Genomic DNA, 13,074 nt, shown 5'->3' with positions numbered 1-13,074 from the left:
TTGATAAGTTATCATCCATTTTGAAAATTCTTGATCGAGATTTTGGCTTACGGAATTTCTATCATCAGTTACCTTTTAACCTTACATTTTACCTTTTTAGACGTTCTATTCAAGATTTTGCTATGTTTCGAAATTTTGGGTCTTGGGCACTTCGAACGATTCGGAATTTAGATCCTTTCGAAATTTTGACTTTCGGGACTTCGATCCTTTCGGGATTTTAGCCCTGATTTTCGATTTTTTGTGCTCTGAGGACCCGGAGGACCCCGACTTATTCGGACTTTCGCCGGATTCGGGATTTTAGTCCTCAGGGGGGCTTGTTCGAAATTTTTGCTGTCATCGTAATTAAATACCTACCTTTACTGGTATATTTAATTTAATTGTTTAGATGCGTTATATTATGATAGGGGTCAAGTTCTCATAGTTCTCAGGGAAATAGATCGCGGGGCATTCAGGGGCCTCCTGGCCTTAAGTATAAATAATTGAATATTATCAATTTTCACTTTTTAATCCGTCCAAAATGTAAATACCTGTGAGGTAGATTACGGAGATTAAAGAAGTTAAAGAAGATATAAAAAAATTGAGATATCATCATAACGATTACGACCCATTTAGACCCAATAATAAAATGTAGTAAAATATTACCAAAAATAGTTAAAAGCCTTCACTCGTGCAAATGTTTATTTTAAAGAGCTGTAAAAACATTTCAGGGTAAATTTTATGACTCCCTTTCTCGAATCTTCTTAATGATAATGACCAGTGGAAAGTTCCCAAAATGCTTCTCAAAGCCAAAAACACTTTCAATACGATTCTTGACTCGAAAATATGCTTTAAAGGTCCAAAATGACAAAAATTGAAAGAGTATACTCTTGTTGATTGTAATTAAACAGAGGCTATTAATAGGAACACCCACAATAAATGGCTTGAAATGACAAATTGAACTGCAAATCTGGGATAATCCCTTGTTTTTCCTAGTTTGCAAACTGATAAATCAACTGTCGCTGAAAATTAAATGATACAGTTCAATTTAATTCGTATTCCTGTCTCGTGAGATTAAGATTGGACGTGAGAAGAATACAAATGACCAAGGCAGAACATTGGACACTGCCTGACTATAAAAGACATCCTTTGGCTCCTGATGCAATGAGTATTGACTTGGATATCGAAACGTGAAAGTGATAACAGTCATCATGAACAAGTTGATTTATTTTGTGCTGCTCTGTGTACCAATTTGCTTAAATCAAGTGCCACCAGTTGCGTGTGCATACAATCCGGATATTCTAGGCAGTCTGGAGAATGTAAGGAAAGCATATCCATCTCTAAATCTCAAGAATATGCTGAACCTCATTGAGGCCAACAATGAATTCCTCAAGAAAGAAGATTTGTTGGACGATAAGAGAGCTAAACGATACACAGGAGTGATTCCTGAAGTTCTCGTATCCAATGGAGTTCGTGAAGATCATGAAGGCCTCAAAGACAGCGAAAATGTCAGGAAATTTGGATTAGATGCTGTCCAGGAGTCTCCATGGCTCATCTTCTTGCTCACAGGTACGGACTTTCCTGAAAATCCGACTGAGGCCCATATTCTGCAATTTTTGAATTTCCATCCAGAAAAGTCCAATAAGTACATGACACCGCGTCTTGGACGAGATGCATCTGGAGACAATGGATCAGATTCACAAAGGACAAGACCACCATTTGCACCCAGACTCGGCAAGAAGTCCTTACCCTTCTCTCCCAGACTCGGAAGGCAAATGTTGAGCAACTTTGGTGACCAATAAGCCCATTAAACTACCGCATAAAAATGATCATTCTTACCACGAAAGGCACGAAATTGTGTAACATGTAAAGTTTAATTGTGCAAAGCAGAGTAATAAGCAAATTTTGAAATAAATTGGTTATTTCAAGAAAATCTTTTTTTTTTAATTTGGACAAAAATTATTTGAGTGCAGGTGATTTAAAGTACAAATTTTTGCTCTTTTCGAGTACTTAAGTGATCATAACACCAGTTCTACGGAATTGATGAAAATTTTCATAGAAAGACAATTAAAAGATCCATAAATTAACCAACAATACATTCGAACAAGCGAACTTTCTAAAACAAACTCTAGAGGCGCTGTGTTCCCATGTATAGGGGAAAGTACTCTCCCTTTGAACGTTCATGCCTTCGAATAATGTAAATTTTCTTTTATTTTTCTAAGAGACTTACACATAAATATCTTGTAATTATCAATAATTGATGATAAGCTAAATAATATTTAGTAGAAATTTGTAAGTCTTCTAGGAAAAACAAAAGTAAATTCACATTATTCGAAGGCATGAACGTTCGAAGGGAGAGTACTTTCCCCTATAGGAAAAAATATTTTGTAAAATTATTTGTAAATGTTTGCAATTCCTATTGGGATAGGGACATACCGGACATACAAAATGTTCGTAAATCGTAAAACCCACAAAAAAAGTTCGTAAAAATTTGTATTTTTTCACAATATTGTTCGTAACGCAAGCACTCGAAGAGCATTTTTTGTTTCTTTACAAATATTTGTTCGTACACTTTTGTTTATCTGTCAAAACTTTACGAACAAGTGACAAAATTTAACGAATACTTTTTTTGTGTTTACGAATAGTCACGAACAAATGTTTGTAAACAACAAAAAAATGCTCGGTAATGCCCAACGCACAATGACTTTTGTTTGTAAACATTTTTTGAACATTTTCTATAAGTGTGAGGGAGATAACTAGATCTAGATCTCACTCACTCTCATTGAAATGTCTAAAAGATGTTTACAAGACAAAAGTTATTTTGCGCTGGCCATAAGTGATCATGCCACGAAAAATGTTTATGAGAATAGTACAAAAAATTTATTAAAATTACAAGCATTTCATGAGCTCCCATTTGGAAGTCACAAACATTTATGAACGTTTTTACGAAATATTTTTTCTGTAAAAAACATGGAAAATTCCAATTTACAGACACTTTTACCTAGGATCAAAAAAGTTAATCTGGCCAGCTAAAAATCAATTTTGATCTGCAGTGCTTTATTTACGAATTTCAAAGTTGTGAAATTTCAATACAAAATTTTGCAAGAGGAGAAAAGAAATTGTTTTCATATCTATTGCAATAGTACTAATAAATGTGAAACTTAAAAAAATAGACCCGTTTTTTTAAAATAAAAATTTAGTGTTTGTACTAACCAAAATTTAATATTTTTTACTGACTTAATTTAACTTTTCGTCTTTCTCGCAGACTAATTTTGATTTTTTGTTAATTTTGATTTGTTTATACCTCTTGTACACATTATAGATTGCTAAAAGCTTATAAAATCAAAAGTCGCGTCCCTTTCTTTCTCAAAATATTTGCGTAAGTCTATCCCATTCTTTCAACTCCAAATTCGACTGAACTAAATTTAATTTGGTGTGATGTTCAAAAGAAGAAGAAGAGTGCAGAAGAGTAGAATATACATACGCAAAACTTTTAAGAAAGAAAGGGATGTTAATTTCGATTTCAATAAATTTTCCTGATCTAAAAGGTGTGCTGGAGCCATTATGAACGATTTTACATCATTCCGCATCAATTTTACGTCATTTACGAACCAAAAATATATTTAATGCATTTATAAAATGAAGAAAACTGGGGGCTGGATGGCAATGAATTAAGAGTGATTTAATTTCTAACTCGTAAGTTGAAGAGTCTATTTTGAATATTTTCTATACCACAGTTTCATTATTTAATTAATTTTGCTCCAAATAAAGCAAAAATCCATTCATATTAACAAATTTTAATTTGTTAATTTTTCAGAAAAATTAAAAAGTGTACCTTATCACCATTGAATTTTTCATAGATCGACAATGTTTTGCAATGAAAAACACAATATAGTGACTTTTTTATTCGTTTTGTTTAACATTTATGTCATATTTCTGACTTAAATTAAATGCTAATATTTATTGTTAACGGTACGTGAAGTTTTCAAATGAAATAATTACCTATTTCGTGAACAAAAAGAGTTTTTCTGAAGTGTCTGCAAATGCTTCAATAGGAAACCCCGGAAATATTATTTTTTTTGAGCGATTTTCTTATTGTTTTAAGGCGTCTACACATTGGGAGCAATTTTCGTCAAAAATTGCGTTTTTGACAGAAATTTGACGTTTCCCCCTACAACGCTGCAGGGGATTTCCTTCAAAAAAGCAATTTTTGACAAAAATTTCTCCCAATGTGTAGAGGCCATTAGATGGTAAAGGAGAAAAGACCAGGAATAAGAACAAATCCTGCACTGAAAAGCAACTCAACAAGGTTTTGGAAGCCTGCCGTCGCGGTTTCACTTACACTGTTTGTCTCCAATTAGAAACTTTCCTTTGTCTCCATTTGGATTAATTTGTTTCCAATGGAAGTATTTTATACCCGCGTATTTTTCTTGTATTTAAGAAGTTTTCAAATTATATCTAAAGAATTTTCACTAAACAGTAACATTCTAGAAGAGTCAAGGAGCAAATTTATGTAATTCTCTTCAGAAAAAAATATGAATGTAATGTGTTGAATCTTCTGTGAACATGTTTTTTTTTTAGAATTTTCCTGATTTAATTTAATAATTTACTTTCTAAATATATTTAATCTATTAAATATTTTGAGAAAAGAGAAATATCTAATTCTTTAATGATCAAGATTTAGAGAAGACTGGGGCAAAATTAGTCACAGATGGTATTATATATTGGGTTGCTATATTTTGCCTTACAAAGAATATTGAGGAAACCATAATTCTATCAAAGTTAACACCTCCCTTCCTATTCTTTAAAATATTTATAAACTTGATACAAAAAATTTTTTGTAAATTGAAAAATTTCATTTGCTAATTTTGCCCCAGTGTCCCCTATTTTTTTTAATAATTTTTCAACTCTTAAATATTATATGCAAAATTAAAAGTAGGTATGGATAAAACTCTTAATTTATGCAATATAATTTCCCTTTTGATTTAAATTTCAAGCTACTAAAATTATTAAAATTATTGTTTTTATTATTTAAGCAATATCTATTATTTTTTGTTTTATAAATTTGTATTTTTTGCTTTAACAGTTATTTTTAGGAGAACATAACTTACATTACTTATTTGTTTGAAATTAACTCAAGAATTCTTGTGTCCTAGCAACATAATATCCCTAACAATCCCATCGATCCAGTGTTACCGAGCAAGAAGTACTATTACCAGAACATTATCCTCTTCAAATATCTCCCGCAAATACTGAAACAGGATGGAAGACCTCAAGGAACTCGTGAACAAAGTGAATTCACTACTGGACACCAACTACAACATGATTTCCTTCGATTCCCTGTCTTCTGAAGGATTGATCCAAGTCCTAGTGGACGTTCTTTCGAAGCTCCAGTGTTGTGAGCACTTTGAAGTGCGTGGCAACGACTTTGAGGATGTAAATAGGAAAATCACGGAATGCCTTAAGTGTATTCAGTATCGCCCCAGGGAGGAGTTTAGCAAAAATCCCGAGATTTTCCGTCGAGGTTTAGCCAATGGCGAGAAGAAGATGATTTATCCCATAATCTCCTGGATCTGGGCCAACAAGGAGACTGTAAAGGAAGTGGCGTACTTGTCGAAATACCTTATGCCCCTTAACATGCCCAATGAGGCTCGAGCCATTCCAGAAATCTCCAGGTTGTGGGAACAATACCAAACGGTTATGGAGGATTTTGTGGGCATCCACAAGGCTTACAGTGTGGCTCAGGGAGAAGGGAATCGCGCAAAGGAACTAAAGAACGACATTGGGGCTATTGAGACGGAGATTGAGAATGTAAAGAAGCGCCTAGAGAGAACTCAGCTTCGCTTAGATAAAATCCCGCAGCAGGAATTATTTTTGGAAGCAGGAAGGTCCCTCAGGATTGAAAAGGACCGTAATAAGGAGTTAGAATCTCAGCTCGATGAGCAAAAACGGACAATTGAGAGGAACAATCTTCTGCATTCGAGGCTGCAAAAGGAACTCTCCACAGCGCAAATGGCTACAGCCAGTACAGGACCGAAGAATCTCTTGGATACTCTTGTGGATGAGACTCAAGTATTGGACTTTATGCTGAAGCAGAAACTTCCGGTAGAGCTAAAAGAGAAGCAGGAAGAGATTGTGTTGCTGCAGAGGGTTTTGGACGAACCCAAGATAACAGATGAATATCTTGGGGATTTGAATAGGAAGATTGAAGAGGTGAATCAGGAAGTCCAGGGTTTGGTTGAATCCAGAATGCATGAGTACAATGCCCACAACGACAATCTGGGCCCTTTCAAGCAGCAAGCCAGCATGGTGAGGAGGAATAAAGAGCTAACCCTTGAACAGTTGGACAAGATGACCAAGGAACTGAGGGAAGTCAATGCTACTCTCGAGGGGAAACAGAAGGAGCTCCAGGACACTGTTGGGGAAGTGATTTTGCGCGGGGATGAACTAAAGAACTACGTGAATACTCTTCGCGCCAAAAGCTCTGTCTACAAGCAACATAGGGCAGAGCTTGCATCACTGCAATCCGAAGAGATGGATCTGCAGAAGACACTGGACAATCTTAAGTCTCAGGATCCGTCCCTGCAGACATCCCTGAATGAGACAGGATCTCCTGAGGACAGTATTACTAGGCCAAGTTCTCCTCAGGAAACCCAGGGTGTCGCAGAACTTTCAAGGCTTGTCGAGGGGCTCTCGAGGGCTACAGCGGGGTCCAGGGAAAGGCTGGTCCCCCTGTCTCAGACTATTCGTCCTCTGAGGGAGAAAATACTAGAGCTTAAGGATATTCATGAATCTAAAAAGCAGGTTGGTACAGGATAGAGCAACTAGTTAGGATCCCAGCTATATAATAAATCCTACACTGAGAAAAAAGAGGGTGCGATTAACTTTTTTTCCTCGTAACTTTAACACTTTTTAAGTGTAAAAATATATCAACATTTTTTAATGTTAATTTTACACCTTTTTAAGTGTAAAATTAACATGAAAACCTAAAACCTATACCTAAAAAGCATAATATTTACACCGATTTCGGATCAATAATGCAGGGTAAAATTAACATTTCCGAAATGTTATTTTAACTTTTTCGAATTTCTCTCAGTGTATCTATAACGCTTTAGATGACCTAGATCTAGAACACTAGTTCCGTGATGCAAAGACCTAGATTCGAATCCTATTTTAATTATCCAACAATTCCAGTCCCTGAATATAAAATTTTCTTTGATCCTTAATAAGGTCTGCAAATTTAGCTTTGCTATAAAGCATAGTTCCTCTACCTACGTGACCTATCTAATTTAGTCTCTAACGCTTAGAAACAGACATGCCAAAAATTGAAGAATAGCGTCAGGCTCTCTTTCGGAAAGTTCAACGTGATTCTATGATAAAGAATTTCGTGAGAATATTTTTTTGATTTTCAGGAATCTTTTCGTGTAACCTCGAAATTTCGAAATCCTTGAAACTCAAAATTATGGAATAAAGAATTCAGTTAGCCTAATTTTTCTTTTTCGGGAATGTATTTCCATAAAACCTCTTGGTACTCTCAGGAATTAAGAATCGTGTCAAGATAATCTTTTCTTTCCGGGAAGCTTTGCATGCAATCTCGAAATCTTGAATTTCTCGAAACTCAATATTCTGGAATAAAAAATTCTGTGAAGCTGATTCTTGTTTTTCGAGAGCGTTATTCCATAAAACCTCGAAATGTTGGAAATCTAAATTCTGGAATTAAGAATCGCGTCAGGATAATCTCAGCTTTCCGGGAAGCTCTGCATGCAATCTCGAAATCCCGAAATCTCTCTTACTCAAAATTACGGAATGAAGGACTTAATCAAGCTGATTTTTGTTTTTCTGGAAGATATTTCCATAAAACTCAAAATATAGGTACTCTTAATTCTGGGGTAGAGAATTCAGTTGACATATTTTTTCACTTTCGGAAAGCTTTTCGTGCAACCTTGAAATTTCGAACATAGGAGAAGTTTCTTGAAATTCAAAATTCTGGAATAAAGAATTCGGTCAAGCTGAGTTTAGTTTTTCGGGAACGTATTCCCATAAAACCTCGGATTGTTGGTAATCTAAATTCGGGAATTGAGAATCGCGTCAGAATGATCTCTGCTTTCCGGCAAGCTTTGAATTTGGCCTCGAAATACTTGAAATTCAAAATTCTGGAATAAAGAATTCAGGCGAGATGTGTTTTGTTTTTCGGGAATGTATTTCGATAAAACCTCGGAATGTTTGAAATCTAAATTCTGAAATTTAAAATCGCATCAAGCTAATCCTTGTTTTCCGGCAAGCTTTACATTCAACCTTGAAGGGCTTGAAATTCAAAATTCTGGAATAAAGAATTCGGTCAAGCTCATTTTTGTTTTTCTGGAAGGAATTTCCATAAAACCTCCAAATGTTAATAATCTAATTTCTGGAATAAAGAATTCAATTAACCTAATTTTTTTCCTCCAGAATCTTTGATTGAAAACTCGAAATCGTTGAAACTCAAAATTCTGGAACAAAGAATTCGGTCAAGCTGATTTTTGTTTTTCGGGAAGTATTTCCATAAAACCTCGAATTGTTAATAATCCAAATTCTAGAATAAAGAATTCAGTTAAATTCTGTAATTAAGAATCGCGTCAAGCTTATCTTTGCTTTCTGGCAAGCTTTGCATTTAACTTCGAAATGCTTGAAATTCAAAATTCTGAAATAAAGAATTCAAGCTGAGTTTTGTTTATCGGGAACGTATTTCCATAGAACCTCGGAAATGCTAGTACTCTAAATTCTGGAATAAAGAATTCAGTTAACCTATTTTTTCTCTTTCTGGAAGAGAAAAATTCCCCCTCGAAATCTCGAAATTCTTGAAACTCAAAATTCAGGAATAAAGAAATTAAGTAAAGTCAGGATAATCTTTCCTTTCCGGAAAGCTCTGCGTGCAACTTCGAAATCTCCAAATTCTTAAATCTTATAATTCTGAAATAAGGCACCGCGTCAAGCTAATTTACTGCTCGAACTCCATGGAGAGAGCAGTATATAATCCCTCGATTCCCCCCCCCCCCACCAAATTTCCACCTTTCATCCCCCGGAGACCAATTTTATCAACAAATCTTCAAGTTTTAGACGATTTCTGAGCAATGTCGTCACGCTGTTTGTCCGTCTGTCCGTCCGACCGTCGCCAGCTCTAGAGGCCAAACGGTAAGAGATAGCGACTTGGGACCTTCGGGGGACCCCCCCATAAGTCGACCCAAGGATCGTTAACATGCCACTCATTTTCTCCAACTCGTCCCCTTCCCCTGATTTTTTTTGGATTGGCTCGAAATCGCATCGTGCGATTTTTTTCATTTTTGGATATGTTTTAGAGCAGAGGTGTGCTACAACCGTTGAAACCGAATAAACGTCAAAAAAAAGTTTGTTTTGGTAGCGTTTTGAACATTGACGTACGTGTTTCATTTGACGTTAATTCGATTTCAACGGTTCTTGCACGCCTCTGTTTTAAAGATTACCCAGGCGGACATTTCGTTTTTATACGAAAATACCGTAATCATTCCTAATAACGGTTTTTCAAGGTCAAAGGTTAAAAAGTCCCTATAGAGCGCATTTATCAAGCGAATGGGGTCATGTTTGGGCTCGTTGGAAAGGTCTTCGAATTTCCGACAAAACTGAATCGGTTCCAATCGGTTTTGAACCGGTAATGAACAATTCATAATAGATAACTAATTTTTATCTGAAAATCAATTCTATTACTTTTAAAACTATTTTGGGGGATCTTTTGAGTGATTTATGAATCAGTTCAAATCGTTTGGGAACCGGTAAACGGTAAATGATGCGAAAGTACTTTAGCGGTATAGCATCTAAGTCACGAGTTCGAGCATTCCGCAAGGCCTGGGACGCTTTGCCACCCCTTTTTATTTGAGTTTTAGAATCTACATCCAATCTTGAACCTTCCAGGCTTATGATGCCTTGTCTGCAACTCTGAAAGCCGAAGCATCGTCGATGCAGAAGGACATCAATGAAACTGAGAATCTCATTGGGAACTACGAGGAAGAGTGGCGTGAGTTGCAGCTGGAACAGGAGAGAATTGGTCATCTACTGAAGGACATTGGGCAGGACAACAATGATGATAAAACATCATCCGTGGCAGAATCGCTTTCTCTGCAAATTCGGGATGAAGAAAAGTCCATATCTAAGCTCAATGAAGAGAATCAGCGTCTCCTGTCCCTCAGGGACAAGCGAGAGAAACAAGTGGAGCTCTGGGGGGACCTCAACAAACTACTCCAAGTGAAGATTCAATGTCAACGCGAGGGGAAAAACCAGGGAATTGGGGGGGTTTTGCATGTTGATCGTGGGGCAGAAACATTCACATTGCAGTAGAAACTCGGATAATTTCAATAAAATCATGATATATTTAACATTTCTGGCTTTTATTTAATTTCTGCATCCCTCGCTGGTGCTTCCTTGGCTCCCAAATTGGGATAGAGCTTGGCTATTTGTCCGGCCGGAGTGCACAATCTGCCACCAAAGTCGAGTCTCTTCTGCGTTGCATTTTTCTCCGATGCAGTTATTATGTCCAGGAGTGATTTGTTTTCGCCACTCGAGAACTTCTTCCCAATCGCTGACATGTCCACGGCTGACGGAGGTGACATTGGAGAGTCTGTTGTGGCTCTGATCACGTTGCTTTTGTGTGTTGCTTCCTGCGTATCAAATTCCCGGTGAGTTGCATCAAATGTGAATTTCTCTGCGGAATCTGAGCCACGTGATCTACATTCCCGGATGCAAGCCAGAACAGTTTTGTGTCCCTTGGAGGTTCCGGAAGTGGCCACGAGGATTTCTAGTTCTGACCAGAAGAGTCGGTATTGGTCCTCTTTTTTGCTGCCCTTTAGCCTGTGTCCCATGCTGGGAAGAGGAAGATGCTCATGTCTGGCTTCCAGGCTCACTAGATTGTACACTACCTGCTGACACTGGATGATATCTTCGTCTGTCAGTTCGGGTTTCGTGATAAGGGACAGCAGAGGATCGACAAACTGCCGGACACTGTAGAGAATTGTCGATCCAAGGGTTATTGGCCAGTATTTTGTGCTTCTGTACAGCTTCCTTCGCAACTTTGACAGATTCTCATCCTTTGGGCGCTCTGCGAGCTGCCTCAGAGGAATCAGTTTGAATCTCTGCATCAGCATTCCAAAGTCCGGGATCCGGTAGTCAGTTATCCTTCCGCCAACGCCTTCTGAGATTGATGGAGGATCTTCGAGGGAACTCCTAGCGATACTCAGGGAGTGAATAAAGATTTCACCTCCATGGGCAGACAGAAGATGACTCGTCAGCTTTCCTCCGGACTTCCTAGGCATCTCCAGCAAAACTGAACGCCCATTCAGGAGGAAATTGATGAGGCAGGAACTGGGCCTGGAAGTGACATCCACGGGAGTGACTCGGTACTGTGCCAGGCATGGTTGCATCTCTGAGGATCCACAGCCACGAGGAGTGCACCATTTGAGGGTGACTGTCTCATAATTAGCTCCCTCCTTCGTGCTCTTGGGCAGAACTAATTCATTTCCCAGGATTACGGAGTGAGCGATGCTGCTATGAAAAATCTCAACGTCGTAATTGGCACTGGAACTGGCATTCTGTTCCTCCTTCATGGGAATCCCCGTGACTGTGGTACTGGCCAGATCATAATGCGACAGAATCAAATGGGTCAGGAGATTGGAGATGTCCGAGGCTCTTACAGAGTGTATTTCAGACTTGAAAATGGGCGAGATGTCCCTCAGGGGTCGATTGGAGACAAGGAGTTCAGCATTGGATGGGCAGATGTTCACAATGACCAGATGGACGTGGGAAATGACAAAGGAATCCTCATGGCTGCTGGAAATGGAATTCTGCTGAATGAGCACTGTATGGACAATATCCTCCAGGCTCTTCATGCTGGCATCATCCCTGGCTGAAGTGATACAGATGATCCTGCCACGATTGATCAACTTTTTGCCGTCTCCGGAATGGATATTGGATACGCATTCCCTCTGGAATTCTGTAGGTTCTGCTAGTGCCTCAATAGCCGCCCTGAGCCCATGAATCACTGAATACTCAGTGACCTGTCCCGTAGACCTGGGCGGAGTCCCAATCATGGACATGGCATTGAGGACATGTACCGTGTTCTGAGTCGTGGCATTCCAGGTATTTACAATATGGGCAGCACTATCACTCACAATGAAGCGGACAAATTTTCCCTGAGGGAAGAGATCCCACACAATTCGACAGTACTCTACTGAAGCCTCCACGGAGCAGGTCCAGAGGCTCTTGGAGATGATGGGAAGCGGCGAAGGTGGCAGGAGGATGGCTTTGGAGCCCAGAAACTCGAGATTTACGCTTGTCTGACTCGAGATTCCGAAGTAGGGGGTGTGATCCAACACAAAAACACTCTTGTGATTGAAATCGTTCATCTCTGGCCAGGATAAAGTCCCCAAAGGAGTAGAATCACTGATTCCGGGCGTAAAACCCAAACAAACTTGACAGATTACACAAGCAGCATATGCATCGAGCATATGCTGCAGTACACTTCAAAGAATGGAACGATTGAAGTGTTTAGTGGTGAATTTTTGGTAATGTACTCCGATAAAATATTGAGGAGAAACCCAGAAAAGCAACTATAGTTCGTCAGTTAAATCAGCATTTATCGTAACTTCATTTTTGCGATTTTGAGATATACAGTAGTAGACTCTCGCTTATCCGTAGACTCTTTTTCCGGGTGACATAAAAAAATCCGTGAGACAGTTGAATTTTAAAAATTTTGTTGACATATTTTCCCCGTTTTGGGTTTTTTTGTTAAAGCAAATGTGCTCTATCTACTGTTAATTCTTTCTCATTGTAACTTTTTTGGACAGTACGCATGTTTAGAGAGAATGTCGATTCAGTCAGATCAGAATTCACTCCATAAATTTGCAATGTACACAAAAAAATCGTTAGATTTCAAACAATTTGATGTGTATCACTCTCAAAATCCGTGTGACGTTTCGGTCCCGTTCCACGGATAAGCGAGAGTCTACTGTATACATATTTGGAATCAGCGTAATTTTGTTTATTAAACGCACTTATTAAAAAGAAATTTTTATAAGCCCAATAAAAATTATTTTAAAT

At 38.0% G+C, this 13,074-nt stretch overlaps 3 protein-coding genes across 3 annotated transcripts; 2 read left to right on the top strand and 1 right to left on the bottom strand.

The window, feature by feature from the left end:
• Positions 1-1,088: 1,088 nt before the first annotated feature.
• Positions 1,089-1,909, top strand: LOC129810156 (uncharacterized). Its single transcript, XM_055860460.1, has 2 exons — positions 1,089-1,545; positions 1,609-1,909. Exons 1-2 carry the CDS (start codon positions 1,188-1,190, stop codon positions 1,776-1,778), a joined length of 528 nt encoding a protein of 175 aa, XP_055716435.1. The 5' UTR covers positions 1,089-1,187; the 3' UTR covers positions 1,779-1,909.
• A 3,209-nt stretch (positions 1,910-5,118) lies between these two features.
• Positions 5,119-10,360, top strand: LOC129810118 (intraflagellar transport protein 81 homolog). The gene is made up of 2 exons (XM_055860404.1): positions 5,119-6,780; positions 9,898-10,360. Exons 1-2 carry the CDS (start codon positions 5,239-5,241, stop codon positions 10,318-10,320), a joined length of 1,965 nt encoding a protein of 654 aa, XP_055716379.1. The 5' UTR covers positions 5,119-5,238; the 3' UTR covers positions 10,321-10,360.
• Positions 10,333-12,472, bottom strand: LOC129810115 (protein asunder). The gene has a single exon (XM_055860400.1). The coding sequence runs from the start codon at positions 12,378-12,380 to the stop codon at positions 10,371-10,373; it is 2,010 nt and encodes a 669-aa protein (XP_055716375.1). The 5' UTR covers positions 12,381-12,472; the 3' UTR covers positions 10,333-10,370.
• Positions 12,473-13,074: the final 602 nt, after the last annotated feature.

Source organism: Phlebotomus papatasi, chromosome 1 (assembly GCF_024763615.1).
Source record: "Phlebotomus papatasi isolate M1 chromosome 1, Ppap_2.1, whole genome shotgun sequence".
NCBI lineage: Eukaryota > Metazoa > Arthropoda > Insecta > Diptera > Psychodidae > Phlebotomus > Phlebotomus papatasi.
The sequence above is the reverse complement of the archived record's forward strand: the minus strand, read 5'-3'. Positions and strand labels throughout refer to the sequence as shown.

Coding starts and splice junctions, on each gene's coding strand:
- LOC129810156 (XM_055860460.1), top strand. CDS start 1,188: ATGAACAAGTTGATTTATTTTGTGCTGCTCTGTGTACCAATTTGCTTA. Junction 1,546..1,608: donor GCTCATCTTCTTGCTCACAG/GTACGGACTTTC, acceptor ATTTCCATCCAG/AAAAGTCCAATAAGTACATG.
- LOC129810118 (XM_055860404.1), top strand. CDS start 5,239: ATGGAAGACCTCAAGGAACTCGTGAACAAAGTGAATTCACTACTGGAC. Junction 6,781..9,897: donor TTCATGAATCTAAAAAGCAG/GTTGGTACAGGA, acceptor TGAACCTTCCAG/GCTTATGATGCCTTGTCTGC.
- LOC129810115 (XM_055860400.1), bottom strand. CDS start 12,380: ATGAACGATTTCAATCACAAGAGTGTTTTTGTGTTGGATCACACCCCC.